The sequence below is a fragment of the Oculina patagonica genome, chromosome 4 (genome assembly GCF_052425735.1).
Source record: "Oculina patagonica isolate OP01 chromosome 4, crgOcupat, whole genome shotgun sequence".
NCBI lineage: Eukaryota > Metazoa > Cnidaria > Anthozoa > Scleractinia > Oculinidae > Oculina > Oculina patagonica.
Window position 1 is genome coordinate 10,321,306 of NC_135761.1, and position 27,920 is coordinate 10,349,225.

General features: G+C 38.6%; 2 protein-coding genes across 2 annotated transcripts; both read right to left on the bottom strand.

Annotated features, from left to right (window-relative positions):
- Positions 1–18: 18 nt before the first annotated feature.
- LOC144649531 (EGF-like repeat and discoidin I-like domain-containing protein 3) lies at positions 19–27,903 on the bottom strand. Its single transcript, XM_078509045.1, has 6 exons — positions 27,866–27,903; positions 3,864–4,175; positions 3,376–3,525; positions 2,579–2,910; positions 1,523–1,661; positions 19–568 (listed from the first exon to the last, which is right to left on the bottom strand). Exons 2-5 carry the CDS (start codon positions 4,168–4,170, stop codon positions 1,524–1,526), a joined length of 927 nt encoding a protein of 308 aa, XP_078365171.1. The 5' UTR covers positions 4,171–4,175; positions 27,866–27,903; the 3' UTR covers positions 19–568; position 1,523.
- LOC144649543 (uncharacterized) lies at positions 24,673–25,563 on the bottom strand. Its single transcript, XM_078509058.1, has 3 exons — positions 25,239–25,563; positions 24,978–24,983; positions 24,673–24,827 (listed from the first exon to the last, which is right to left on the bottom strand). Exons 1-3 carry the CDS (start codon positions 25,537–25,539, stop codon positions 24,673–24,675), a joined length of 462 nt encoding a protein of 153 aa, XP_078365184.1. The 5' UTR covers positions 25,540–25,563.
- Positions 27,904–27,920: the final 17 nt, after the last annotated feature.

Below are 27,920 nucleotides of genomic sequence, written 5' to 3' on the forward strand. Positions count from 1 at the left end.
TTGTTGATCAATGCCATAAATTACGTAGCTATTGGCACAGTTATATCACGACGAGGTGCCAAGGGGCTCTCTTATATCGGGTTTCTTCATATTCACTTCATTCTTACTAACTTTGGCTAGGCTGACGAGTATGATTCTTTACAAAGGAGGTCCTTCGCGCATGGGTGTTTTGGGAACAAGGAAACATTTCAAGGGAACAATGTATAAGTTTGGATTATTCTAAAAGAGAACAAGAATTATCTTTACTATTAACGGGAACTTTTCGTGAACATTTTTCTGTAGATCCTTTGGAAGATCCTCTTGAAGGAGTTTGGTTTCTCGAGATTCCACCGTACTATGGCCTTTGTCAAATATTGGCAGTAATGCATTGCACGTGATAAACAAAACTAAAAATTAGCTAAGAAACATAAAAGCAAACAATTTGTTTAAAGCTATGATGACGAAACCTCGTCTCTAGGCTCCTTGGCCATAGCGTGCATGAAGATCTGGAAAGAGAAGCTTCATCTTTGCTATTTACAAGCTACAAGCATCACCCCTTGATGTTGAAGGTCGAGAGCTCTTAGACAATCTGCAAAAGTGAAAAAAGAGGTTGCAAGAATTTTTCCAGGGCAACAAGCAACAAGGAATGAATAACTGTTATTGCCTCGTTTGGTAATTTAACAACTAAGCGTAGTGAACCTCGCACAAGCTTAAGGCCTGGCTAAACTAGGAAACGTCGTTGCGGAAACACTTTTGCGGACGCAAATGTTTCCCAGTTTAGCCACGCGGGAAACATATGTTACGGAAACAAATTTTGCTTCACGGAAACAAAAAATGTTTTTGCCTTTTAAGGAAGCAAAAATGTTTTTGACTTAAAAAATGTTTTTGACTTAAAAGTCAAAAACATTTTTGCTTCCCAGACACAAAATTTGCTTCCGAAACATATGTTGCCCAGTTTAGCCACCATGGATGCAATATTGACTAGTTTTTGCGCATGCGTGACAGTTTGTTTTGAACATTGTTTCCTCGTTTAGCCACCCGAGCAGCAAAACATTTTCCTTGATTCCCGCTAATTTCTGAGCCACCTAGGAAACATGACAAGGAACAATGTTTCCTAGTTTAAACATGCCTTTAGGGTTTAACTAAACCAATTGTTGTATGAGGTTTTAAATGCGTCATACATTTTGTAAGATCTTCACGCACTTAGTAACCTGAAAAACAGGTTTACTTTCCAGTATTAAGGGATGACGTAAAGCGGATCGAAAAAAAGTAGAAGATAAACCAAACAGCGCCCACCCTAGAGCACCACCGAAGCCTGGGAACAAGTATCAACGACAATGTAAATCTCGGTCTTCTCAGTTTCGATATCCAGTCCCCTCATGACTGACGCAAAAGTGGCCTCAAGCGATGAGAGGCGGTTAAATACACACGTTACAGTTTTGGTTCTGTGTACATGGGCCACTGTTGTGACCATTACCATTTGACGTATTGCTCATAAACAAAATAAATTAAGTGCGCCATACATTTATACATTTAAACTTACCCTAACAAGTATAAAGCTCTATTCTCATGGATATGTAATTGTGCCATTCCGTCGGACGGACGCGAATGTAGCGAGCTTCAATGATCGGGTTTAGATCGTGATAAACAACTGAATCCGTGTCTGTGTTTCCCAGGAAAACCTGTGTAAAATACAAAAAAAAAAAAACATCAGAAACTTACAAAATGAAAGCTTTCGCTTCATCAGTGCATCATTTCAGATAAGTTATTTCTCAAGGTTAAACCGAAGCTTCATGGATAAGAGAAACATGTAGCACAAGCTTAATTATGACTGAGTTAGCAGTTTCCGACTGAAAAAGACAGATCAAAAACTGAAGCTTTGGGATTTTTAATAGCTTCTTTGATTTGCTTTTTTTTGCTTAACTTAACATATTGTTTTTAAGAACACTTGAAACCTGTTCTATCCAATCACAGCGAAGATAATACCCTCTCAGTCAATCACGTCCAAAAACCGAAGCCAATCCCGGTTTATTGTGCGCGTATTTTCCCGCGCTTGTAATGGGACAATACGATTTCTGTTTGGTTTCTCACATTTTAAAGGGTCTTTGTCACGGATTTTAACAGTTGTTTTGAACAGCCAAATATGTATTTGTGTCCTAGGAAACCTAAAAATAATGGTCTCAGTCGTATTAGAGCACTGAAACTGTTAAAAAGCGTCCTTGGGTGCAGATGGCTAGGATGGAAATGGATAACAACTTGAAAAATTAAGGCAAAACTTTTCAAATTGTTTCCATGCGTCCTCCAAAAATCGATCTTTATAGCCGTGGTTTGATTTCTCTCCGCAAACTAAGGTTATATCTTCCTTCAGATGTTCAAAGATGATGTTTTTCACGGGCTTGATTGCGACTTTAGGCTTACTTGGTTGACGATTTACGGTAAATAATTATTTATTAAGCTATTGATTAAAAATGATCATTGACAATCAGGAGCTGTAGAAAAAATTGTTCTTCGCTGGTTTCACGATGAAAAGTCATTGAAGTCTTATTTTAATTAAGGCCGGAAACCATCATGTTTCAAGTGACTCAATCTATTATCTTACTGTGCCTGAATGATCTCCAGTTCGCTTGTAAAACTTGAAGGTTTGTCCATCTTCACCATACTGTAACTTGTATTTTGTAACCCACTGTCCAGGGCTGTATCCATTCCTTCCTTGTGTCGCTATACGTGTTACCCTTGTCGTTTGTTGAAGATCCACTTGTAGCCACTGATTTTTGTCATTTGGTAAAGATGACCAGCCCCCTCGTATCACTCCATTTACTTTGAAATGTAACCTGGCCTGATGGGCGGCATGATTCGCGTCATAAACTGATGAGGCGGTTATCTGCGAGTCAAGAATTGCACCGCTTGCCATACCCAGGGGTACTGGACACACTGAAGGAAGAAAGCGTTTTGAGATCAATGTTCTCACCGGTATTTGTGTTACTATAAATAATAAAACCTTTTCTACACCACAAATCCAGCGAAGTTGCTAAAGTACCTTTTGACATGTATTTTAGCGATTTAAATAAAATCACATTATTATATCGTATATCATCATCATCATCATCATCATCATCATCATCATTATTATTATTATTCGTTTGAATCCTTCGTACAATTAATACAGGTTCTTAATTTCTCAACTGGCATGGATCCATGATCAATTGAAACGTAAATAGCGCAACCGACTTTCAAAACTAAACGTAGAATACCGTATTGATTCGATTAAGCGCCGACCTCGAATAAGCTCCAACCACGAATATGCGCCCACCCTGTAGGTAGGAAAAGTTAATAAGCGCCCAACCTCAAATAAGCGCCCACTCCACACCTCCCACGTTAAAAGTAATTGTGACTAACCTTCTAAGTTCATGGCACAATAAACCAAAGCTTCCGTTCCATTGTGAGTTGGATCCAGCCAGTACTTGCTGCTAATGGTGTCTTTGCCTTCACTTTCCTTTATTTCCTGACAGGACTGCGCTGGTAGCTCCGGAATGGAACCCAGAGGAGCTGTAATAAAAATATATGTACATGTATTTTGAAAAGTTTTCAACCTTTCGTCGTTGCCTTTCAAGCCCCGGCCACGTCTAACAGACAAGATGGCGCCCCAACGTACCACAGTCAGCCACGGAATAATTTCACCCTACCATCTAATCAAGCAAGCAAGGAACAAGTCTACTGACCTCGCCCTGGCTACAAAAAAATGACACAGACATGTTCGACCATCCTAATTACACCCTAATTACTTTGCTTGAAACAATCACTATCTCCCATTTCTTTCAAGGAGAAATCTTCATAACGACTCTCAAAAACTAACGAAAAAATGTCGCATTCTACTGAGTACATACCCCTGCCGTTCAAGCGTGTGATGTAAAACCGTGCAGGGTCTGAGCGGAAATTCTCGGGTCTTGCCTCCTTGGTGCGATTATTCAGCTCACACAGCGCTTCCCCTATAACATAATTATAACTCTGGCAGGTGATTTCTTGTTCGCAAATGACTTTGCACTTGTAAGGGTCTGTTGATGGCATCTTTTTGAAGACGAATCCCTTGAGAGCCATACCAAGTTTGCTCACTTCTTTCCTGCAGCGATTATCAGAAGTTACGAAATTGATGAAGGAACCAAAGAGAAAGAGGCAAGGAACTATCCACTGCATTTGTCCTGCATGGAGAGAGTTGAGCATATATAAAAAGAAGTTAAAGTGTATATGACACAGTTTTTTTTATTTGCCTGATCGAATGTACGCGGAATGCTGATGGGAACATCGAAAAAAGAAATTCGAAATCTCTTTTTTTTTCACCGCGTTTTCGCGCTCTAAAATCGTGAAATTTCACTTCCGGTTGGGTCCAAAACTGCGCACATTGGGGAGCTGGGTCTATTCTGCTTTTGACGTCATGGCCGGTCTAGACCCAGCTCCCCACTGTGCGCCGTGACGTCAAACAAGAATGCGCTCAGTGATACACTCAATAACCAAACAAACCGAACATGGAATTTTAAAGCTGCGACGGCATAGATTTAAAATCGCTAAAATCACAACAACACGTGCGCTACTTCTAAATTCGTTTTGAGCCTAATACGTCAAGATTAAAAACCGCCTTTTCATTTTACTTACCTGTATATTTGCGGATATGATATATGATAGCTTTATTTTCACACGCTGTTTCCATCGGCTTTTCTAAAAAAACTATTATTACACTAGTATCCCTCTAGACTTCAGATCATTTATAAACTTCCAAGCCTTTAGCTTTTTTTTCGGTTTTCCGGCAACCCAGCCGCAATCTTTCTTTGAAATTCCCTGTTCAGTTTGTTTGGTTCTTGAGTGTATCACTTGTTTGAAGTCACGGCGCCCAGTGGGGAGCTGGGTCTAGACCGGCCATGACGTCAAAAGCAGAATAGACCAAGCTCCCCACTGTGCGCGGTTTTGGACCCAACCGGAAGTGAAAATATTGCGTGTTTTAGGTTGAAAACGCAGTGAAAAAAACGAGATTTCGAATTTCCTTTTTCGATGTTCGCATCAGCATACCACGTAGATTTGATCAGGCAAATAGAAAAACATCTGTCATATACACTTTAAGCTTCTTTCAATTGGTATTGTTATACAGCTAGAAATCGTTCTTCTAAAGCGCGCGCTCTTATTGGCTAATTCAAGGTCACTTGGCATCTAACAATAAAAACTGTTTTCCGCTAAAAGTCCCCGAGCAGGTAACATTGCAAAATCTAGGACGTCAGAGGGAAACATTGCAATGTTGCCTGCGAATGTTGCCCGTGAACGTTGACCGACTAGCGCTATTATCCTAAGTCTTCGTCGTGCTATATAACAAAACACTTAATGACTGATCCCTCGAAAAACCATTTAATTCTGTTTCACGAGAATCTCAATGTTTGCCGAGGGAAACATTGAGATTCTCGGGAAACAGAATTAACTGTTTCCCTCGGGAACAGTCATTAAGTGTACATTATTTAACAGACGTGAATTTTAATGCAAGTAAAGTAAATAAGAAGAAATCTATGGACCGCTCGCGTCTGCGGAAAAAGTAGAAATGTCCATACATTTTCTCTATTTTATTTAAACACGTAAAGACATAATTTATGCCTGTGAACACAAGTAAAAAGAGAACTGAATGTGAATTTTGATGGATTTGAGTGCATAAAATGATTAAAAATTTTGAACATGTTAGAACCGCTAGGGTCTGCGGATAGTGTTGACTTTTTCCGCAGACATAAGTCGTCCAACACGTTTTCCCATTTTATTTTACGCACGTAGAGCAGTTTAAATTGACGTCCGTTGACGTACGTAACAGTAAAACACGCAGCTGTGTTTGAAAGCGGAACTCGATTGAAAGTCTGGAAACTTCTGCCCGACCAAGAGAAAATGAAAATAGAATTAAAAGTTCATTGTTGACATCTCACGAAGACTTTCAAAGAAAATTTATTTGGCTTGCAAAGGTTTCGTTTTTTATGTCCACCTGTATTAGCACATGAAAAATCACCCACTGGCCTTAGTCGATCCGAAGCAAAAGCCTTACACTATAATGTATTCTTCAAATTAAAAAAATTTAAACAGATATTTAAATAACAAAATAAAGGCGTTTCAAATATCTTGTGTTGTATAACATATCGATCCAAAATTCATTTATTTCTTGCTTTATGTTCTAATTTGGTGTTTACATGTAAGTTTTCCTTTTATCCGCGTCTATTGTATTTTTCGTTATTAGCTTGCTGAAGTTATTTCGAATTAAATATCCATTCCCGTTAAAAAGTTGAATACATTCAAGTAAACATCAATCTTTTTAAGAATTCATCTTTCTTTCCAAGTGGAAACCTGTTTGTGAAATGTAACTCACGAAAATTATTTAAACTCCATGCATGAATAGGGCCGAAGGAAGTGGTGTACTGTCAAAATCAACTCACAGCTATCACGGAAAGAGTGATTTCACTGCAAAGAACGACTACAAAAGTAATATCTCGGCAAAATTCTCCGCCAGATCTTCGGAGGTCAGTTTCAGTATCATGAGCATCCGTGGCACTTTGTTCCAGAAGCAATGTGTAATTTTCTCGTTTAGCTAGTCCATTCGCGCGCGCGCGCGCACGCAAAAAAAAAAACATTTTCGTTTTTTCCTTCCCGCTTATTTAAACGCTAAGGAAGCATAACAAGAAACGATTTAATGTATCTTAGTTTATCTAATCCCTTGCAAGTTTAATTTTATCCAAATTTATTTTTAGCAGCCACTAAAATTTACCCAAGCTGTTCTCTGATAAAAAGGGTCTAAAAAAGATGTTTTGTAAAACTGTTACAACGACAAAGGCTGGACGCTGCGACTAACACAATTGAGTTTGCAAGCGGAATTGAACTGAAATTCCCACGTGGAATAAGTAAAATGAAAATTCCTTACTTCGTATATTTAGACTTACCCTACAAATGAGGACTTGTCTTTTCCTTTTCGTAGCGTTCTTTCGGTGTATAGTACCCCGATCAAGAATTCTATCAGTCTTTCATTGACGCAATTAGTAACTATGGTGACAAATAACAAGGAATTTCTGGAAAGGATAAACAGAGTAATAAATCAACAGCTGTCGATATAGTCTGTTTAATTAAGGTAATTAGAAGGTATAGCTAACCGAGACAGTTGTTAATGACTTGGTACCCGTTTTATCCAAATTAGTTTTGGCAAACGGTAAAATTTAAGCGAGTGCTTGGTTAATAAGACATTTAATTTCTAGTTGTGTCTAGCTCTTTAAAATAACTATTTACAAGGCTTAAAAATTATTAAAAGCTTTAAAAAGAAAGGAAAAACCAAACAAACCCGTTTTCAAATAAGACTAAGACATCATCAGGTTAATTTGAATAACCGTCCGCACAGCACTGTTTATATCGCAAGTTACAAATAACAAGGAATTTTTTTAGAAAGGAAGAATAGAGTAACAAATATTTAATCTTTTCTGTTCAACCCTCCATTCTAGCTTGTTTTCTTTTAAAGAATTATATTTCACTCAAAGCGAAGTTAGTGCTTCATCATCCAGCGGGACGAAAGATAGCTGTCAAAGTCACACCTGCACCCAAATTTTGCCCAAATCCCATTTCCCAGCCTATTGTTTTTCCAAACTTTCCCAAATCCCAATTCCAGTCCCATTGTTGTTTGTTTGTGGTTCCCAGGCCCAGTGACCTAACTCCCATTTTTTCCAAATCCTAGTTCCCATTTTACCCTTCGGGTCCCTCAAGCAAAACATTTAGAACGTCAACGTTTTTTAACTTAAGTTTTTATTTAAATATACGTTTGCACGTGAAATTATATACATTACCTACATTATTAAGCTTATCTTGAGTTTGATCATTGTAAATAAATCGCCGTCGTATAAAGCTCGCAAAGAAGCTGGCCGGCGTATCAAACGACGTTCGCCTTTAAGTGCTAACTACTTTGCGACGGCGGTTCATTTACCCAACAGACTACTGTATTTAACACGACCTACTAACGTTACGTAAACAGATCATTTGATCATCGCTTGAACCGAAACTTTGTTGACTGCTATGAATTAAAGCAAAAGACTTTCATGCATTTTAACTTCAATATTTATTACGTATTTAACCCTTAGAATCCTAAGGTTCTGGTATTTTTTAAGCAGTTTTCTGGGCTTAAACTAATCTGTCGAATTTCGTGATTGCATATAAGAAGCTCAAGTAAAAATGTGTGCTGTTTCAAAACACTGATGGCTCAAAGTTTTATTGTGACGTCAGCATTCAACCGTTTCTTTCTTGTTGAGCGAGCATACGGGCTCGAATCTGGCGAATATTTCGTTTTTAAGTGTTTTTTCGAGTCATTTTCCACTGCAGAAGCCCCCAGGCTGGCATCATTAAGCTAGAATGGTGGGTAGAGGCCAGCATCTGAAAGAAACCAGAGGTGAGAGATGATTTTGTCTTGATTGGAACGCCAGAAATATTCGAATCGAAAGATGGCGGTTCATTGGTAAAGTTGTCTCTCTGGCCGTTCTGTGGGTGGATTCCAAGACCTGCCAAGGCATTTTGGACGAGTTCTGACTTCCAAAGAATGCAATCGGTGCAACATTTTGCCGGCAGGATTGGGTGGCTCGACACTTATAAAAAATATATGGAAGAATAAAGGTAGGAAGCCTTTCATGCCGTCGCCATGACAGTTTTTCCCAAGCATCCCTTTCGGTCAGCAACGAGGAAATTACAGGTTTGCAAGCATAGCTCTAATCGAATAGTAATTGCTGAGTCTGCTGAATGATTGATGGGAAATTTCCTTGGTGAACGGAAGGGAATAGGGTTGAAGTTTGCTGCAAATGTATATTTTTGAAGTCAGAATTATTTTTTCATTAAAAAAAATGGAGGCAAAGATGTGTGTTTTTTGTTGTTGTCCTGTTACGTAGAAAACGGGCATTTTCAGATTTGCTGCTGAACAAACAACCATATGCAACAGAAATCAAGAGTTTTAGTCAGTTAGTTGGCTTTTAAAGCTATGAAAATTATCACTTTGCCATAAAAAGCAGTCATTACTATCATGTGCCCAGATATGTAAAAGCTAGAGTTTTTTCAATCACTGGTGGTATTTTCCACGCACATATGCGTGGCTAGGACTTAAAGGGTTAAACTTTATTCAAATTACTTGCAGTGATAATCAGGGCGTATATAACATGTGCTTTTCTGTTGGCTTAAACAAAATATGCGGAGAACTGGTATCAGATACAGTAAAAACACGCGAGTAAGAACCTAACATTTAAGAACCTGTTAGGCTAAAATTTGCAAATTAGATACCATTTTTATAAGAACCTATTTAGCCTAAAATTTGGAAACAGGACTGGTTCTTAATTTCTATAATAATATACATACAAAAATTTCTGCATGCTCATTGGCTGAAAGCACGTCAATTAATCCCAAACAGACTGAAACACTGCAGAAAGTTGAAATTGAGTGCAGAAAGTTGAAATTAAATTGATTGACAGGAAAGTCGGAAAGCGCGCCAAAACAAAATGGCGGCCGATGTTGGAGTGCTTGAGAGAGCAAAAATCGAGCAAAAACATAACGATCCATGAAAAGTTTGACCGATTTAACAAAAATTATAAGTATATAAACCAAACTACTAGAAATTGGACGTTTGTACAGCTCAAGAAAGGCTTTACGAAACTACTGAAAGCTACCAATCGTGGATTCTCTTACGCGACGGCTCGTAAAGAAGGAATATTTCAAGAGTGAGTTGAAGTTAGACATTTTAGCCCATACCAATACAACTGAATGAGGATAAAAGCACCTGATAATGCATGACAGAGAGCTTTAAAATTCCCTAGCGGTATCTGGATTTTACAAAGCCCGGCAACTCCGTTATGTTTAAGAACGAATCGGAAAGGTAAGCCACTGAACACGTTTTGTTTGTTATCCACTTCAAGTGAAATTTTTGTATGTGTATTATTAACAAGTAATCACATGATTTTTCTCGTACAATTTGGGATAAATCAACACTCGTAAATTTTTTAAATTTGTTAGCCTTTGAAAAATTTACTTGTGCTGATTTATCCCAAATTGCACTCGAAATCATATGATTACCTATACAAATTGATTAAACATGTTTACTTTTGGGAAAATATTGATATGATTATTGCTTCATTTTGACATTTATAAACACTATGTGGTATGCAAATTTTATACAAGAAAAAGGCTGCATGCCACTAAGATCTCTATAAAAACATTGATTTTTTTCTTCAGAAATTAGGAACCTATTAAGAACCTAATTAGCCTAAATTTGTGTTAATAACCCTTTATGTAAGAACCTGTTTAGGATAACCTGAAAAACAATAGGTTCTTACTCGCGGGTTTTTACTGTATACCTCTCTAGATGTCTACCTCCCCCAACACACCCACCGTCCTTCACGCTTCACAATCACGTTCTTACACGAGCTTGTGGAGGAAGCAAACTCGATATTCTTCACTTCAAAATTAAGGCCAGAAAAATGGAAGAAAACAACGGTTTACCCTTGGTTTCAACAAATAACTATATAGATGACAAAAGTAGCTAAAAGTCTTTAAATATCAAAATTCGATTTCGAATAGAAATGCTGTAAGGTTTTCAAGAAGTCCGCTGCATGCCGCATCTATTTCTTAATCTGGTAATAGAACAGTTGCTCTGTTGTGTAGATGTTTTGCATAAGCTATATATGCAATACATGTATGCCATATCGTTGCACTTTGTTGGCTTTATATATTTTATACTAAACAGATTGAAAACGGCTGCATCTTGTTTACAAACCATCATGATTCTCAAACAATGGACAAAGTTTGGGAGAATTCAAACTTGCATCATGTGATGTAAACGTTATGTAAAATGGAAGTATTTTTTCAGTCCAGTTTCCTCCCAGACTGTTTTTAGCGAGTGTGAAGAAATAAAAACTTCGACGATCAAAATATCTCTCAATTATTAATTGTTGGGCAATATCTTCAGAAGTGTAGCAACTCTCTTACGGTTGCAATTCATCTGATCCTTTGGTGTCAGCATGCAGTTGGCGTTATTTTGGGGCTCTACAAAGAGCGTTGTTCCTGTTGTTTTTTCAAAGGGCAGGGAGCCACACGTGTAAAACCTTGCGAGAGCTGCTATCCAACCCATTACCTTTAAACGCAAGGACATTGCCCCTTCAGTCTGATATATTTCTTGAAAACATGCTAGTCGTAGATATATGTCTTAAATTACGTAGCTATTTACAATATTGTTAAAACTCCGATATAGCGAAGTGCCAGGGGCTTCACTATTTTGGGTTTCAGTTTGATGCTGCGCTTTTCACCGTTACTAGTCGTTACTAGTCGTTACTGCATGCTGGTGTCAGTAATAATAAATAATAAGCATGCAGTTGGCGTTATTTTGGGGCTCTACTAGGAGCATTGTTCCTGTTGTTTTTTTCAAAGGGCAGCGAGCCACACGTGTAAAACCTTGCGAGAGCTGCTATCCAACCCATTACCTTTAAACGCAAGGACATTGCCCCTTCAGTCTGATATATTTCTTGAAAACATGCTAGTCGTAGATATATGTCTTAAATAACGTAGCTATTTACAGTATTGTAAAAACTCCGATATGGCGAAGTGCCAGGGGCTTCATTATTTTGGATTTCTGTTTCATGCTTTTGACGGTTACTGGTCGTTACTAACTTTGGCTGGGCTGACAAATACAAAGGAGGGCCTCCCAGGGATATTTGAAAACAAGGAACATGATCACTTATTTCATGGGATCAAAGAATAAAAAGCGAACGAAAACTATCTTTAATTAACTATTAACGGGAACTTTTCGTTGACATTCTTTGGGAAGAATTGAATTTATTAATGGGAACATGGGGAAAATGCAAAATTTTCCTCCTTCAAGGGATTGATCAAGGGAACATGTAGACCCCTGGGAGACCCTGATTAAGGGGTTTGGTTTCTCGGGATTCCACTCTACTCAGAAGCCCATTGTACTACAGCCCGAGTTTTGCTTTATAGATAGTAATGTATTGTACATGATACACGTAAAAATAAAAAAATAAAAAATTAGCTTAGATACACAAAAGCGAAAAGTTAGCATAGATACATAAAAGCGAAAAATATGCTTAGAGCTATGGTGCTGACTGAACACTCGTCTCCAGTCTCCTTGGTCACAGTGTGCACAAAGAATTTGAGGGTGGGGTTCAATAGAAGCTTTGTCTTTGCTATTTCCAAGCTACAAGCATCGCCCCTTGATGCTGGAGATGGAGAAGCACTCCTTCAATCTGCAAAAATGAACACAAAGATAGCAAAAATTGATTCGAGGGCAACAATTAACAAGGATTTGAATAACTAATTTTCCTGATCTCGTTTTGTAATTTAACAACGTAGTGGGTTACTGTCCCGGACTGAGCATAGTAATTGTCACCCAAGCTTAGGCTATATATAATTAATCCAACTTTAATTTGTTGAATGAGATTTTAAACACGTCAGTTTGCTAGAGCTTCACGTACTTAGTGCCCTATATAAAAAGGTTTCCTCTCGTGTATAAATTAATGGCGTGCAGCAACAAAGAAGTTGAATATAAACCCGACAGCGCCCAACTCTCAAGCACTACCAAAGCCTGGGAACAAGTAACAGTGACAAAGAATATCTCGGTCTCTTCAGTTTTGTTAACCAGTCTCCTCTCATCACTCACGCAAAATGACCTGGAACGATGAAAAGCGATTACATACTTAGGCTATGTAGTTTTAGTTCTGGGTGCATGGGCCACTGTTTGTGATAATTAGCATTAGACGTACATTATTAATAAAATAGTACATATTTACTCAAGCCATTTAAACTTACCTAACACGAATAAAGCTCCATTCTCATGGATATCCAAGTGTGCCATACCATCGGACGGACTCGGATGTAGCGAGCTTCAATGATCGGGTTTAGGGCGTGATAAACAACTGTATCGCTGTCTGTGTTTCCCAAAAATACCTGAGTGAAATAGAGAAAAAAAACAGGCACTTACAAAATGAGGACTTTATCGAGGTGAACAATGTACTTTTTCTACAAGGTTAAACTGAAATTGTTTTTTGTTTTATTGCAAGCAATGGACTAGTTCCAATGCTGTGGGATGCCATTTTTTATATTAAAACCCTCATTGCTATATTCCAGGTTTTAATATTTCGGTTTTTAAATTTAAGTAAGGAAGGCAAATTCCATACCTACGGCTGACCAAATGAACAGCAAGAACGCCACCGACAAATATGGGTGAAGTCCATACAAATCCGAGCGAACGGAGCTGAGCAAAAAGGGGCCGGAGGCATCTGAATAGCTTTCTTTTGAATGACTGTCTAGTGTATTTTAATTTCCTTATTGCATCGTTAACGTTGAAACCATACCTAAAAGATTTGGATCCCTTAAATCTAATTATTTAAAACTATTGTTAAGGATGCAAAATCCAAAACTACAGCCGACCAAATGAACAGGCGAAAGATTCAGACAAACATGGGCAGACCCATGGATGCCCGACCAGACGGAACTGAGCAAAAGGGGGCTAGAAGCTTGGATTACTATCTATTTTTACCTTATGATTTAAATTTGTTTTATTTATTTATTTCTTTTTGATTGAAATTATTAATTATTGTTTTGACAGCTGCTCAGTATACCTCAGTTGTGACCCGGATTAAGTGGTTAATGGTTAGCTGATATACGTAGAGGTCTAAATTTTTCTTGATGGCAATTCCATTGGTATGGGCTTTAAAAGGTAATTATTAATTTAGTTAATAAGTAATAGAAATTGTTTCTACTGTAATACTAGTAAGGTGCGATTTTTAATTAGTTTGCCTTAGTCTGATTGATTTAAGTATATGTTTTTATGTAAGTGCTTCTTGTCCAAATAAAGCATGTATTTATATCAAGAACAAACTTGAACAAGACGCTTCTCTTTCATCGAGAACAAATTTGGACATCAATGACATAATATCACTCCTCCAATTTACCCTGTCCAACAATGATTTTATGTTCAACGAAAAAATCTATAAACAAGTACACGGGTGCGCAATGGGCAGTCCAGTTAGCCCTGTCGTGGCCAATCTCTGTATGGAAGAGATCGAGGAAAGTGCGATTAACAGTTCATCCGTTCCTCCTAAAATCTGGAAACGGTATGTCGACGACAGCTTCTGTATCATCAAAAAAGACCATGTGTCAGCTTTCCATGACACATTAAATTCAATCGACGCTAACATTTCTTTCACGATCGAAACTGAATGTGATGGAAAGATCTCTTTTCTCGACACCTTAGTCACCCGAAGAAACTGTGCCATCGCTGTCGATGTTTATAGAAAGCCCACGCACACAGACAGATATCTAGATTATAATTCTCACCATGATAATAAACACAAGGCTAGCACGGCGGCAACTCTTTTACACAGAGCCCTAAATTTACCCAACTCTTCCGAAGGAAAACAACGAGAACTTAACCGAGTTCATTCAGCACTTGAATCTAATGGTTACCCATCGAAGTTCATTAAAAACATCCAGTCTAACAAAACCCGACCCTTGACAGTGTTGTCCCCGGAGGAACTTGTTGGAACATTTTTCAAGATGGTCGAGGCGCCCGAATCACACAAGTCATTCGCCTCTCTACCATACATTAAAGGCGTAACAGAACGTCTGACCCGTGTTCTCAAAAAGCACGATATCACAGTAGTAAACAAACCACTGACCACCCTCCAACAACAGTTCCCGGCTCCAAAATTTCGACCTTCTTTGGAATCGCAGACAAACGTTGTCTATAAAATTCCTTGTGCTGAGTGTTCATGGTGTTACATTGGTGAGACGGGCAGAGCCTTCAACACCAGGAAAAAAGAACACCTGAGAAATGTTAAAACCGCCGCAAAAGGTTCGAGAATCGCTAATCACGTCTGGTCCAATAATCACGCGATTGACTTTGATAATGCATCTGTCATTGACAAAGGCGGCTTTAGAACAAGAAAAACGTTGGAAGCGTGGCATTCGAAGCTAACTCCCAATGCGGATAACAATTCCTGTCCTCTACCTGGACAGTACAACATTCTTTTTCACAAATATTCTTAGTTATTAGCATTTTTATTTCGCAACTTCACACACTGCATTTTTTACCTTTTTACATTTTACCGTCGAAGGCTGTAGTTCAAACAGCCGAAAGCTCGTATTTTTAAAGTTTTTAAGCCAGAGATCGTTTTAAATTTTACATATGTGATAATTAGAACCTGAGCTGAAAAGGAAAAATCAATCATAAGTAATATCTTAGCAATTTCCAAGTCGAACTGGGATCAACGCCCAGTTGACAGGTAACAAATTAATTAACGACGTTTTTTAAGGAATGATGACGTTTAAAGACGGGTTTTAGCAATGACGAATGACATTTTATAGACAAAATGATGGTAATTTCAGAGAAGGAATAATGGAATAATAAATATTTCGTTTTACCCCTCGAGCTCTTCGACGAAATACTTCTCGACATTATTTAAATAAACAGAAATAATACAAAAAGTTTAAAATATCTTGTTGCACCTTTTTATTCGATTGAAATCACCTTTTCCTTACCGCTAAATTTACAATACACGCGTGTTCTACTCAAAAGGTACAGGTGTTTTACAAAATTGTCCGAGCGTCCAGTTGACGTAAAAGACATCATCCTGTTGATTGGTGATTCCCTACGTTGTATTGATTGTTGTATGAAACCTTTGTTGTTTTAGGTGTAAGAAAGCTTTATTTACATTTTTTTCGAGGGTTTTTCGTGTAATTCTGCCATACGTGTTCTCATTCAGCTATTTTATATTTGATCGCACCACGATCTCTATTAGTTGTAAACTTAAGTCGGAATGGAGGCACGTTTTTAATTAGAACTCCCGCAGTATTTTTACCTTAATTGGGTTTCTAAACTTTGATCAATGATAAACAAAAACGTTAACGGTCTAATTCTAGATCTTAACATAATGTTAGGGTTAAGGAAGAGGCACTAATCGAACCTCGTTTTCCCGTTAATTTTTGAACGAGATAAACTCAACATGTAGATGTGCATCCTTCGATATATGTTTCCTTTTTCACTGAGTTTTGAAACCGCGTCTTAGCTATAAATGGCAGGGTTTAAATATTTTTTGTTTCAAGACACAATACCTGCTGTACTCTACAGATATATACATGTACTTGAAATCCAAAGACTTGAAAAATCGTCAAATGCAATTTATATACTTGTCTTATCAGCGACATTTTTTCAGTTATTTCCTCAGTTTCTGCAGAAGGTTTTTCAGCAGAGGTTTTCCTGTGTATTTCAAAGTTGAATTGGACAATGGCGGAATAACTCGCTAACATCAATGTCCCATATTTATATACTTACCCGAAAGCTAGTTGCTATCTCACATCCTGTGACAGTCTTAGCTTCTATTAGTGTGTGGTAGTTGCTCGGCCTGTTAATAAGCATAAACATTAAACACATGAAACAGCTTTCAACAGCTGTCGCATTTATTGGAAGCCAGTTTTAATAACAACGGTTTTCTGTCGATGTAATTATTTACCTTTTTGGCAGAGGTATAGAACGTATATGTTTCGATTATTTAAATATGAACAAATGAATAAATTTCTTTTGGTAACTGACCACGCGCCGCGGGCCGCCAATTTTCTAGACAGCGAGCAATAGGTTTTTATACCATATCCAAGAGAATTCTCGCGCGCTGATTGGTCCAAGTTATGGTCGATGAGATCGATTTGTTAATTGTCCCTGAAATGCTGTGCGCCGGAAGAGTTGAAATTATGGAAATGAGGGAAAACGAGGAGGGAATGTGGCGAGACAGGAAAACACCGACTTGGAAGATTATTAAAAAGCTGATTGAAAATGTTAGGTATAGTCCTGACAAAACTGTTGCGAGACACCTCTTGAACTGCGATAAATTTCTTTCCCAAAACGAGTAATACGTTTAAATCATTACAAGCATATTGCAGCTTCTCACCCGCTACAAGCTACTGCGATTCGTATGCTTCCGCCGCAATGGTATAAAACTCGCAGAAAAGCGACGTTCGCCCTAATATAAGTGCTAACCACTTTGCGACAGCAGTTGAACTTCATTTACCCAACAAACTACTGTATTTAACAAACTACTAACGTAAACAGATTATTAGATAGCTTGAACCGAAACTTCGTAACAGACTTTCTTGGATTCGAACTTTAAAATTTATTCCGTGTTTAAACTTTATTCAAATTATTTGCAGTTATAATCGGGGCGTATATAACATGTGTTTATCTATTGGCTTCAACACAGCATGTGGAGAACTGCATGTGGTATCAGATAAACCTCACTCGATATCTACCTCCCCCAAGACAACCGCCCGGCCCTTGAGTTCACGTTTCACATTCACGTTCTTACACGAGCTTATAGAGGAAGCAAACTCGATATTCCCCACTTTATTAAGGCCAGAATAAAGGAAGAAAACGGTTTTAACAAATAACTATATGACCGTGCAAAAGTAGCTAAATTCGATTTCGATCAGAAATGCTGTATGGTTTTCAAGAAGTCTGCAACATGCCACATTTATTTACTTATTTATTTATTTATTTATTTATTTATTTATTTTTAATGTGGTAATAGAAAGCCAATTTTATTGTGCAGACTTTTTGCATAATCGATGCATAAGGCTTTTGCGTAATAAATGTACGCCGTATCGTTGCACTTTATTGGTTTTATAACTAAACCTGGGCTGTAGCCAGACGAAGAATCTTACCGAGGCAATATCAGAAAAAGAAAAACTTCTTTCATATTTACTGGCTTACTAGTGATGTTATCTCCGACAGGAACATGAAAAAAAAAATAAATTCAACATTTTTGCCCAGCCAAGTGCCCCAGTAACTAGCTACGGCCCCGTAAACAAATAGAAAACGATTGCTCCGTCTTGTTTACAAACCCTCATTCAATTCTCAAACACTGGACGAAGTTTGGGAGAATTCAAACTTGCACTAGGTTAGGTGTACGCCTGGATTCTTGAATTCAGTCAAAAACAACTTGCGATGTGTAGTGAAAAGATTCTCAGTCCCGTTTTCCTTTCAGACAGGTTTTAGCGAGCGCGAAGAAGTCCAGCACCTCGGACTACGGTACTTGCTAATGATGACGAACTTTCAAAGTCAATAAAAACAGAGCTTTAATTACGACGATCAAAATATCTCTCATTTTTAGTACTTTATTGTTAGGCAAAATCTTCAGTAGTGTAGCAGCTTTCGTAATCTAGTCCACTAGCAGTTGCAATCTGGGAAGGGGGGGGGGGGGTAGGGGTATTCTTCCTGTTGTTGGTTCTAAGGTAGCAAGCCTTTCACGTGAGACTTTGTGAGAGCTGTTACCCGACCCATTATCTTTGAACACAGGGACATTGCCCCTTTAGTCTTCTATATTTATTGAAAACATACTAGTCGTAGCGTCGATAAATTCTATTAAATTTAAAAATTACATAGCTATTTACAATGTTGTTAGGGACGGACCATTATTTTCTTGGATGGGGGGGGGATGAAAAATTTTCCTCTGCAAACTTTTTTTTTTAGTTTATGCACCTCGGCAAACATTTTTTTCGAAATTCTTACTATTTTTTGTTATACTTATCGTGTTTGCAAACAATTTATTTTGTCTTTCCAGGCCCTGCAAACAATTTTTTTCAATATTTTTCATCCCCCCCTCCAAAAAAATAATGGTCCGTCCCTTAAACACTCTGATATTACAAAGTGCCAAGGAGCTTCATTATATCGGGTTTCTGTTTCATGCTTTTCACCGTTACTAGTCGATACTAACTTTGGCTAGGCTGACGAATACAAAGTAGGGCCTCCCATGGGAATTTGGAAACAAGGAAACATGATCATTTATTTCATGGGAACAAGAAATAACATCATATTTTAAATATTTTAATAGAATATTTTAAAAAGGGGGAAAAGGATTATCTTAACTATAAATAGGAACTTTTCGTGAACATTCTTTGGGAACAATTGAATTTATTAATGGGGAACAAGGGGAAACTGGAAAAACTACAGTGGAACCTCGATATAACGAAGGGCCAAGGGACTGGCAAAATATGTTCGTTATAACGAGGTTTCGTTATATCGAGGTTCTTTTCCATATATTTTAGTATTACTGGGACGAAGAAAATCGTCCGTTATATCGAAGACTTCGCTATATAGAGGTTCGTTAAATCGAGGTTCCATGCACTGTATAGGGGATCAAGGGAACAGGTAGACCCCCTGGGAGGCCCACATAAAGGGCTTCAGTTTCTAGGGATTCTACTGTACTACAGCCTTTGATGATATAAGCAGTAATGCATTGGACGCGATTAAGAAAATGAAAAATTAGCTTAGATACATGAAAGCGGAAAATTAGCTTAGAGCTATGATGATAAAAACGTAGGGGTATCGAATGAGTCTTTGCGAGCGTTTGCGCGCATGCGAGCAGAGCGTATTTCTTTGCGAGCACGGGCATTAAAAAAGGCTCGCCTTGCGAGCAACGAGCACTTTTCAAAAACCTACATCCACTAAAAACCGAGCATGCGAACACTTGTAAAAATATGCGACCACGAGCAAACGAACACCCAAAAACTTTTTGCGAGCATTCGATTCGAAGAAGATGATTCAACAAAAGAACTTTTTGATCTTCTGCTAAGGAGGAGTCCATGATTTGTTTCATGTCTTTATCTAGCCATGTTAAAGACGTGAGAGAAGCCGAATTTTGCGAGCACTGCGAAATTTTGAGGGACCATTCATGACCCCTAAACGTGTCTCCAGTCTTCTTTGGCCATAGCGTGCACAAAGAACCTGCTAAGGCCTAGGCTAAAGAGGAGCTTTCTCTGTGTCATTTCCAGGTTACAAGCATCTCCCCTTGACGTGGGGGATGGAGAACTCTCCTCTTGAACTGTTAGACAATCTGCAAAAGTTAAAACGGCAACGATTGCAAATAGTCTTTTAAGAGCAACAAGAAACAAGGATTTAAATAACTATAACGTCCTCGTTTTTAATTTAACGACGTAGTGGTTTAATATCCTGACTGAACATTGTAAAACAGGTTTTTTTCGTGTCAAAAGCAATTATGTACAGCGAAAAACGAGTAGAGTATAAACCAGACAGCGACCAACTCTCGAGCACCAACAAAGCCTGGGTACAAGTAAATGTGACAATGTCAAACTTCATTCTCGTTCCCATAGACTTATCGTTTCTCTTATCCGGCTGGGCCTCGGCACGAGAAAACGAAGGGCTCTGGGACACAGGATTTCCAGTCCCATTCTCGTGCCCATAGCCCTTTCGTTTCCCTTAGCCGGCTGGGCCTTGGCATGAGAAAACGAAGGGCTCTGGGACACAGGATTTCCAGTCCTAGATTCTAGGACTTCCGGTCTTCATGTATGCAGTCATGACGTTTCAAAAGAATGTATGAGAGAGTCGTTTCGTTTTCGACTTCCGTTTAGGAATGCTTTGTTTCAAACAGCCAATCAAAAAAAATCGAATTAATTCAAAAATCCTATGTCCCCAGAGCCCTTCGTTTTCTCGTGTCAAGCCGGCTAAGAGAAACGAAAGGGCTATGGGGACGAGAATGTGTCAAACTCCTCAGTTTTGATAACCAGCCCTCTCTCATCACTGACGCGAAAATGGCCTGGAGCCGGATGAGTAGCGCTTATATAAACAGGCTATATTTTTGTGTTATGTGTGCATGGTCACTGTTGAAGCAATAAGCTATAGACGTAACTTTGTAATAAAATAGCATACATTTACTGAAGTCATTTTAAACTTACCCTAACAAGTATAAAGCTCCATTCTCATGGATATGTGTTTGTTCCACTGAGTGGGACGGACTCGAATGTAGCGAGCTTCAGTAATCGGGTTGAGTTCGTGATAAACAACTGAGTCTGTGTCTATGTTCCCTTGGAAAATCTAAGTAAGATAGAAAAAACATCTGGCACTTACAAATGAGGATTTTAAAATCTTCAAAATTGAACTAAATTTTCATGCAACAGAGGAAAATCTAGTTCGAATTTTTAACTGCATTCGGTGTTTCTCTCAGAATGTTAAAAATTAAAAGGTAAGCCAATCTTATTTTGTTGCATGTACGCGTGTTTCCTCAGTTGTTGTAGCATTTGTTGTTGTTTCCGTAGCAAAGTGTTTTTTTACGGGGTGGAGTTGTTGGCACCACGCCCAACCCCCAACCTGGAGGGCCAAGTGCTGATTTTTGTCTTGTCTCTACCCAGTAACCTTTTCGACTTGGTTGGACCTGCTCGGTATAGCTCACAAGGGTCACTGAGACACGCAAGCCTCCCCACCACGTCAAGGTAACAGCACAGGGGGCTTGACTTGGGGCGAGGCACAACTTGTGGCAAAATTAAAGATCGGTCCCGATGGAAGCAAGTAACTAAAGTAAGTAACGCGTGTTTCCTTCGCTTGCCACTAGTCAACACCAATTTTTTATTGTTTTGTTTTTCAAGTTTCTTACATTAGGTAAGACTGGTCAGTAGAAGTGTGATTAAATGATTTTCCATTAAGCTTGGCTGCAGTGGCTATAGTGATAAGCAAAGGTCACTGACAATCAGAAGCTCGAGTAAAACGTTGATTGCTACTGTCTTCAATTACGGACTAAGCAACGCTCTTGTATTAATTAAGAAAGATTAGTGGATTGATTTGTATTCGTCATGTCATTTTGGGAAGTCGCGTGTGGTCTTATTTTGGGCGGGAAAACTTCATGGTTCGATTGACACAAAGCTACAATCGTACCGTGTCTGAATGATCTCCAATTCGCCTGTAAAACTTGAAGGTTTCTCCATCTTCACCATACTGTAACTTGTATTTTGTAACCCACTGTCCAGGCTCGTATCCATTTCTCCCCTGCGTCGCTATACGTGTTACCCTCGTTCTTTGTTGAAGATCCACCTCCAGCCATTGATTGTTGTCATTAAATCGAGCCGACCAGCCTCCTCGTATAACTCCGTTGACTTTGAAATGTAACCTGGCCTGATGGGCGGCATGGTACACATCCCAAACTGTTGAGGCGCTTATCTGCGAGTCAAGAATTGCGCCGCTTTCCAGACCCAAGGGTACTGAACACGCTGAAATTCGAAATTGCTTTGAAATTAATTTTCTCGCCGGCATTTGTGTTACTAAAAATAATATTACCCTTTTCTGGCTGATCTGAATGGAAGTGAATTCCCACAAATCAATTGCAACAGAAGCAGCCTCATAAAGTAACTTTTAATACACCTTATTCATAAATGGCGGACGCGCGGTTAAAGCTTGGGCCGAGTACATGGAAACGAGGCTAGTGAGGCGTCGCTTCGCGGGAAATTAAAAGATTTGTATGAAGGATTCGTGCTATTTCATGTTTATCTCTTCAATTCAGCCATCGTTTTCAACGTTTTTCAAGATTTTTTTGCTGAGAGCGTTAAGAGTGATTTAGATTGTCTTGTTTGGAGGTTACATAGCGTTTTTATTGCGAAGATTCGCACCAATGTCTTCAAGTACAAACAGACACTGCTGCGTACCATTGTGTACTCAGAGAGGCAAGAATGGACCAGCGGGACAAAATGTCAGTTTTTTAACTTTCCAAACGAAGAGGAACTAAGAAAGCAGTGGATACATGCCATACGCAGAGAAGTCGGAAGCTTCTTTCAGGTCACGAAGAGTACCAAAGTCTGTTCCTTACATTTCAATGAAAGGGATATCAAGAAGAGCCTTGGCGGAAGACGCCCGCAATTGAAGGCCATTGCTATCCCTTCTAGGTTCGCATGGAAAGGAAGCTCACCTAGAAAGCGACCGCCTCCGACTAAGCGAACATATCAGGTACAATCTCGAGCGAAAGAGTGCATTACAGATAATTTGTTGAATACAACGCCAGTGGTGAACACAGTTTGTCTGTCCGACTCAGAAACAGAAGTGAGCGAGGAATCCATTGTTCAAGCCGCAGACTCTGAGATGTGCGCCGATAGTTCTACTTATGATGAGACCTGCTCTTGTTCTGCTCAGATGAAACTGGACGAGGCTCTTCAGAAGGTTAGGGAGCTCGAGGAAAAATGCGTTGTACTTCAGAAAAAGGTTTCAGCGTTAGAAGAGAAATCGAAGGTCTCCAATCAAGAATGTTTGAACTTGAAAGGTTTACCTCAGACGATTCAATGGTTTTCTACACGGGTTTTCCGAATTATAAAACATTTTTGGCAACGTTTGAATATTTAAATCCAGTCAAAAGTGGGGAGAACATACGCTACTGGTTGTCAGGAGGTCATGATGTTTCTTCAGACCATTACAACATTCCGCCACAGTTCACTGCGAAACGCGGAAGACCGATTCTTTTGCCTGTCTGCTTAACTTTCTTTTCGTGTACGCCAGGTTCGGATCCGGATCAACAATGATTGTATGTCTACCAGTTGTAAAGTACTCCTCAACGCTATTGAATGTCAAAGAAGCCACTTAAAGTCAGATCAAAATCATGTGCATGAAATCACATTCACAACACTCAGTGGCGCCAATCTCATATATATCTCCACTTACCGTTTCAATAGCTGTGCCTTGGTTTTCAATCCTTTGCAGTTGTCACCACGACATTTTAACCAAAATTTCAAAGCTTCGTTTCCTAGCTCCGCTGGCTTTCTCGAACCAAACGAAGAACCGGGAATGTCATCTTCACACAGAGAAACCGAAGAACTCGACGCCATTCTCAAAACACTTACAGTATTTTTAGCTGTGAACTTGTACACGTTGCTGCGAATCTTCGCAATAAAAACGCTATGTAACCTCCAAACAAGACAATCTAAATCACTCTTAACGCTCTCAGCAAAAAAATCTTGAAAAACGTTGAAAACGATGGCTGAATTGAAGAGATAAACATGAAATAGCACGAATCCTTCATACAAATCTTTTAATTTCCCACGAAGCGACGCCTCACTAGCCTCGTTTCCATGTACTCGGCCCAAGCTTTAACCGCGCGTCCGCCATTTATGAATAAGGTGTATATCCTTTTATCAATTGAAATATAGACAGTTCATAGACATATAGTTATTATTATTATTATTGTTATCATCATCATGATCATCATCATTATCATTATCATCATCATTATTATCATTATTATTATAATTATATTTTTATTAATTGTTTAAATCGTTAATATAGTAAATGCATGTCGCAACTGGCATGGATCCATGATCAAATGAAACGTAAATAGCTGGCAAAGCTACAAAATTGTAAATGCATCCTTTGCTCTTAATTTGATATATCACTGGTCAGTAGATCACTAGTCAGTCTCATCACGAAAACAAGATATAATGTTAAGACATGGCTTTTGTCGCACGCAAAGTTTTAAGGACATTTGTCTTATGACCCAAAATGGTTATCATGAGCTTGCGCTTACAGTCACACTCTCTTAAATTCTCAAATTATTGCGTATTTAATAGTAAAGTCAATATACTTGTTCGCGAGCGTCTATTTCCGGCAAATTGTTCCTTACAAGTACACAACCGACAGTGCTGGTACAGTTTGCATTCGTGTCGCAATAATGAGTCTAATATATAGATTTAGCCAAGCCTAAACACCACAGAAAACCGACAACACGTTATTAACTTGAGATACTGAAAGAATTGAAAAATACAAATGCTTTGATACTTAAAATTAATTTCGATCGTTTAAATTGAATACAAACAAACAACAAACAAGAAGAACAACGTAAATGATGACTAACCTTCTAAGTTCATGTCACAATAAATCAAAACTGCCGTTCCATTTTGAGTTGGATCCAGCCAGTACTTGCTGCTAATGGTGTCTTTGCGCTCGCTCGCCTTTATTTCCTGACACGACTGCCCTGGTAGCTCCGGAATAGAACCCAGAGGAGCTGTGATAAAAAAAATTATGTACATGTATTTAACTGATTTTGAAAAAAAAAATTGTCCTTGTTTTTCAAGCCTCGGCCATGTCTGACTGACAAGAGGATGACCCCACCCGAGTCTCTAAACAAGCAAGCAAGGGGGCAAGTCGGCCAGACCTCGCCCTGGCTATAAATATCGATAGATACAGACATGTTCGATCATCTAATTACATCCTAATTACTTCGCTTGAAACAATCACTATCTCCCTTTTCTTTCAAGGAGAAATCTTCATAACGACTCTCAAAAACTAACGAAATAACATTGCATTGTACTGAGTACATACCCCTGCCGTTTAAGCGTGTGATGTATAATCGTGCAGGGTCTGAGCGGAAACTCTCGGGTCTTGCCTCTTTGGTGCGATTATTCAGCTCACACACCGTTCAAGCGTGTGATGTAAAACCGTGCAGGGTCTGAGCGGAAATTCTCGGGTCTTGCCTCCTTGGTGCGATTATTCAGCTCACACAGCGCTTCCCCAATGACATAATTATAACTCTGGCAGGTGATTTCTTGCTCGCAAATGACTTCGCACTTGTAAGGGTCTGTTGCTGGCATCTTTTTAAAGACGAATCCTTTGAGAGCCATGCCAAGTTTGCTCATTTCTGTCCTGCATCGGTCATCAGCAGTTACAAAGCTGATGAAAGAACAGAAGAGGAAGAGGCAAGGAAGTATCCACTGCATTTTTCCGGACCTTTTACGACTGCATGGAGAGAGTACAGTAAATATATTTTATTTATTTCCTGACACGACTGCGGAATGAAACCCGGAGGAGCTGTGATAAAAATATATGTACATGTATGATTTTTAAAACGTTTTGTCCTTGTCTGCCAATTCAAACCCCGTCCACGTCGTTTGGGTCGTTTATAATGTGGGGACAATTTAACAACCGGCGATCACCAAGAATTACTTTGCTTCAAAGCAAAGCTGTTTTAATTTGATATTTTTTTATTTGTATTCGTACCCGCCAAGTGCAATCTGCAGGATTAAGTTGAAGGATGTTAAAATAAAGATTCCTGTTATGTTTTAAATGACATCTAGAAGAACATCTGTGTTGTACAGCACGTTCTTACCGGTAAATATTCAGTTTCAAAAAAATAAAACAATAAAAAACAAAATGCAAGAGAGAAAGAGGCAAGGAACTATCCACTGCATTTGTCCTGCATGGAGAGAGTTGAACATATATAAAAAGAAGTTAAGCTTCTTTTAATTGGTATTGTTATACAGCTAGAAATCGTTCTCCTAAAGCGCGCGCTCTTATTGGCTAATTCAAGGTCACTTGGCATCTAACAATAAACACTGTTTTCCGCTAAAAGTCCCCGAGCAGGTAACATTGCAAAATCTATGACGTCAGAGAGAAACATTGCAATGTTGCCTGCGAATGTTGCCCGTGAGCGTTGACCGACTAGCGCTATTATCCTAGGTCTTCGTCGTGCTAAATAACAAAACACTTAATGACTGATCCCTCGAAAAACCATTTAATTCTGTTTCCCGAGAATCTCAAGGTTTGCCAAGGGAAACATTGAGATTCTCGGGAAACAGAATTAACTGTTTCCCTCGGGAACAGTCATTAAGTGTACATTATTTAGCAGACGTGAGTTTTAATGCACGTAAAGTAAATTAGAAGAAATCTATGGACCGCTCACGTCTGCGGAAAAAGTAGTAACGTCTATACATTTTCTCTATTTTATTTAAACACGTAAAGACATAATTTATGCCTGTGAACACAAGTAAAAAGAGAACTGAATGTGAATTTTGATGGATTTGAGTGCATAAAATGATTAAAAATTTTGAAAATGTTAGAACCGCTAGGGTCTGTGGATAGTGTTGGCTTTTTTCTGCCACCAGAAGCCGTCCAACACGTTTTCCCATTTTATTTTACGCACGTAGAGCCGTTTCAATTGACGTCCGTTGACGTACGTAACAGTAAAACACGCAGCTGTGTTTGAAATTGGCACTCGATTGAAAGTCTGGAAAGTTCTGCTCGACCAAGAGAAAATGAAAATAGAATTAAAAGTTCATTGTTGACATCTCACGAAGACTTTCAAAGAAAATTTATTTGGCTTGCAAAGGTTTCGTTTTTTATGTCCACCTGTATTAGCACATGAAAAATCATCCACTGGCCTTAGTCGATCCAAAGCAAAAGCCTTACACTATAATGTGTTCTTCAAATTAAAAAAAAATTAAAAAGATATTTAAATAACAAAATAAAGGCGTTTCAAATATCTTGTGTTGTATAACATATCGATCCAAAATTCATTTATTTCTTGCTTTATGTTCTAATTTGGTGTTTACATGTAAGTTTTCCTTTTATCCGCGTCTATTGTATTTTTCTTTATTAGCTTGCTGAAGTTATTTCGAATTAAATGTCCATTCCCGTTAAAAAGTTGAATACATTCAAGTAAACATCAATCTTTTTAAGAATTCATCTTTCTTTCCAAGTGGAAACCTGTTTGTGAAATGTAACTCACGAAAATTATTTAAACTCCATGCATGAATAGGGCCGAAGGAAGTCGTGTACTGTCAAAATCAACTCACAGCTATCACGGAAAGAGTGATTTCACTGCAAAGAACGACTATAAAAGTAATATCTCGGCAAAACTCTCCGCCAGATCTTCGGAGGTCAGTTTCAGTATCATAAGCATCCGTGGCACTTTGTTCCAGAAGCAATGTGTAATTTTCTCGTTTAGCTAGGCCATTCGCGCGCAAAAAAAACATTTTCGTTTTTTCCTTCCGCTTATTTAAACACTAAGGAAGCATAACAAGAAACGATTTAATGTATCTTAGTTTATCTAATCCCTTTCAAGTATAATTTTATCCAAATTTATTGTTAGCAGCCACTAAAATTTACCCAAGTGGTTCTCTGTATAAAGGTGTTTTGTAAAACTGTTGCAACGACAAAGACTGGACGCCGCGACTAACACAACTGAGTCTGCAAGCGGAATTGAACTGAAATTCCCACGTGGAATAAGTAAAATGAAAATTCCTTACTTCGTATTTTTAGACTTACCATACAAATGAGGACTTGTCTTTTCCTTTTCGTAGCGTTCTTTTGGTGTATAGTA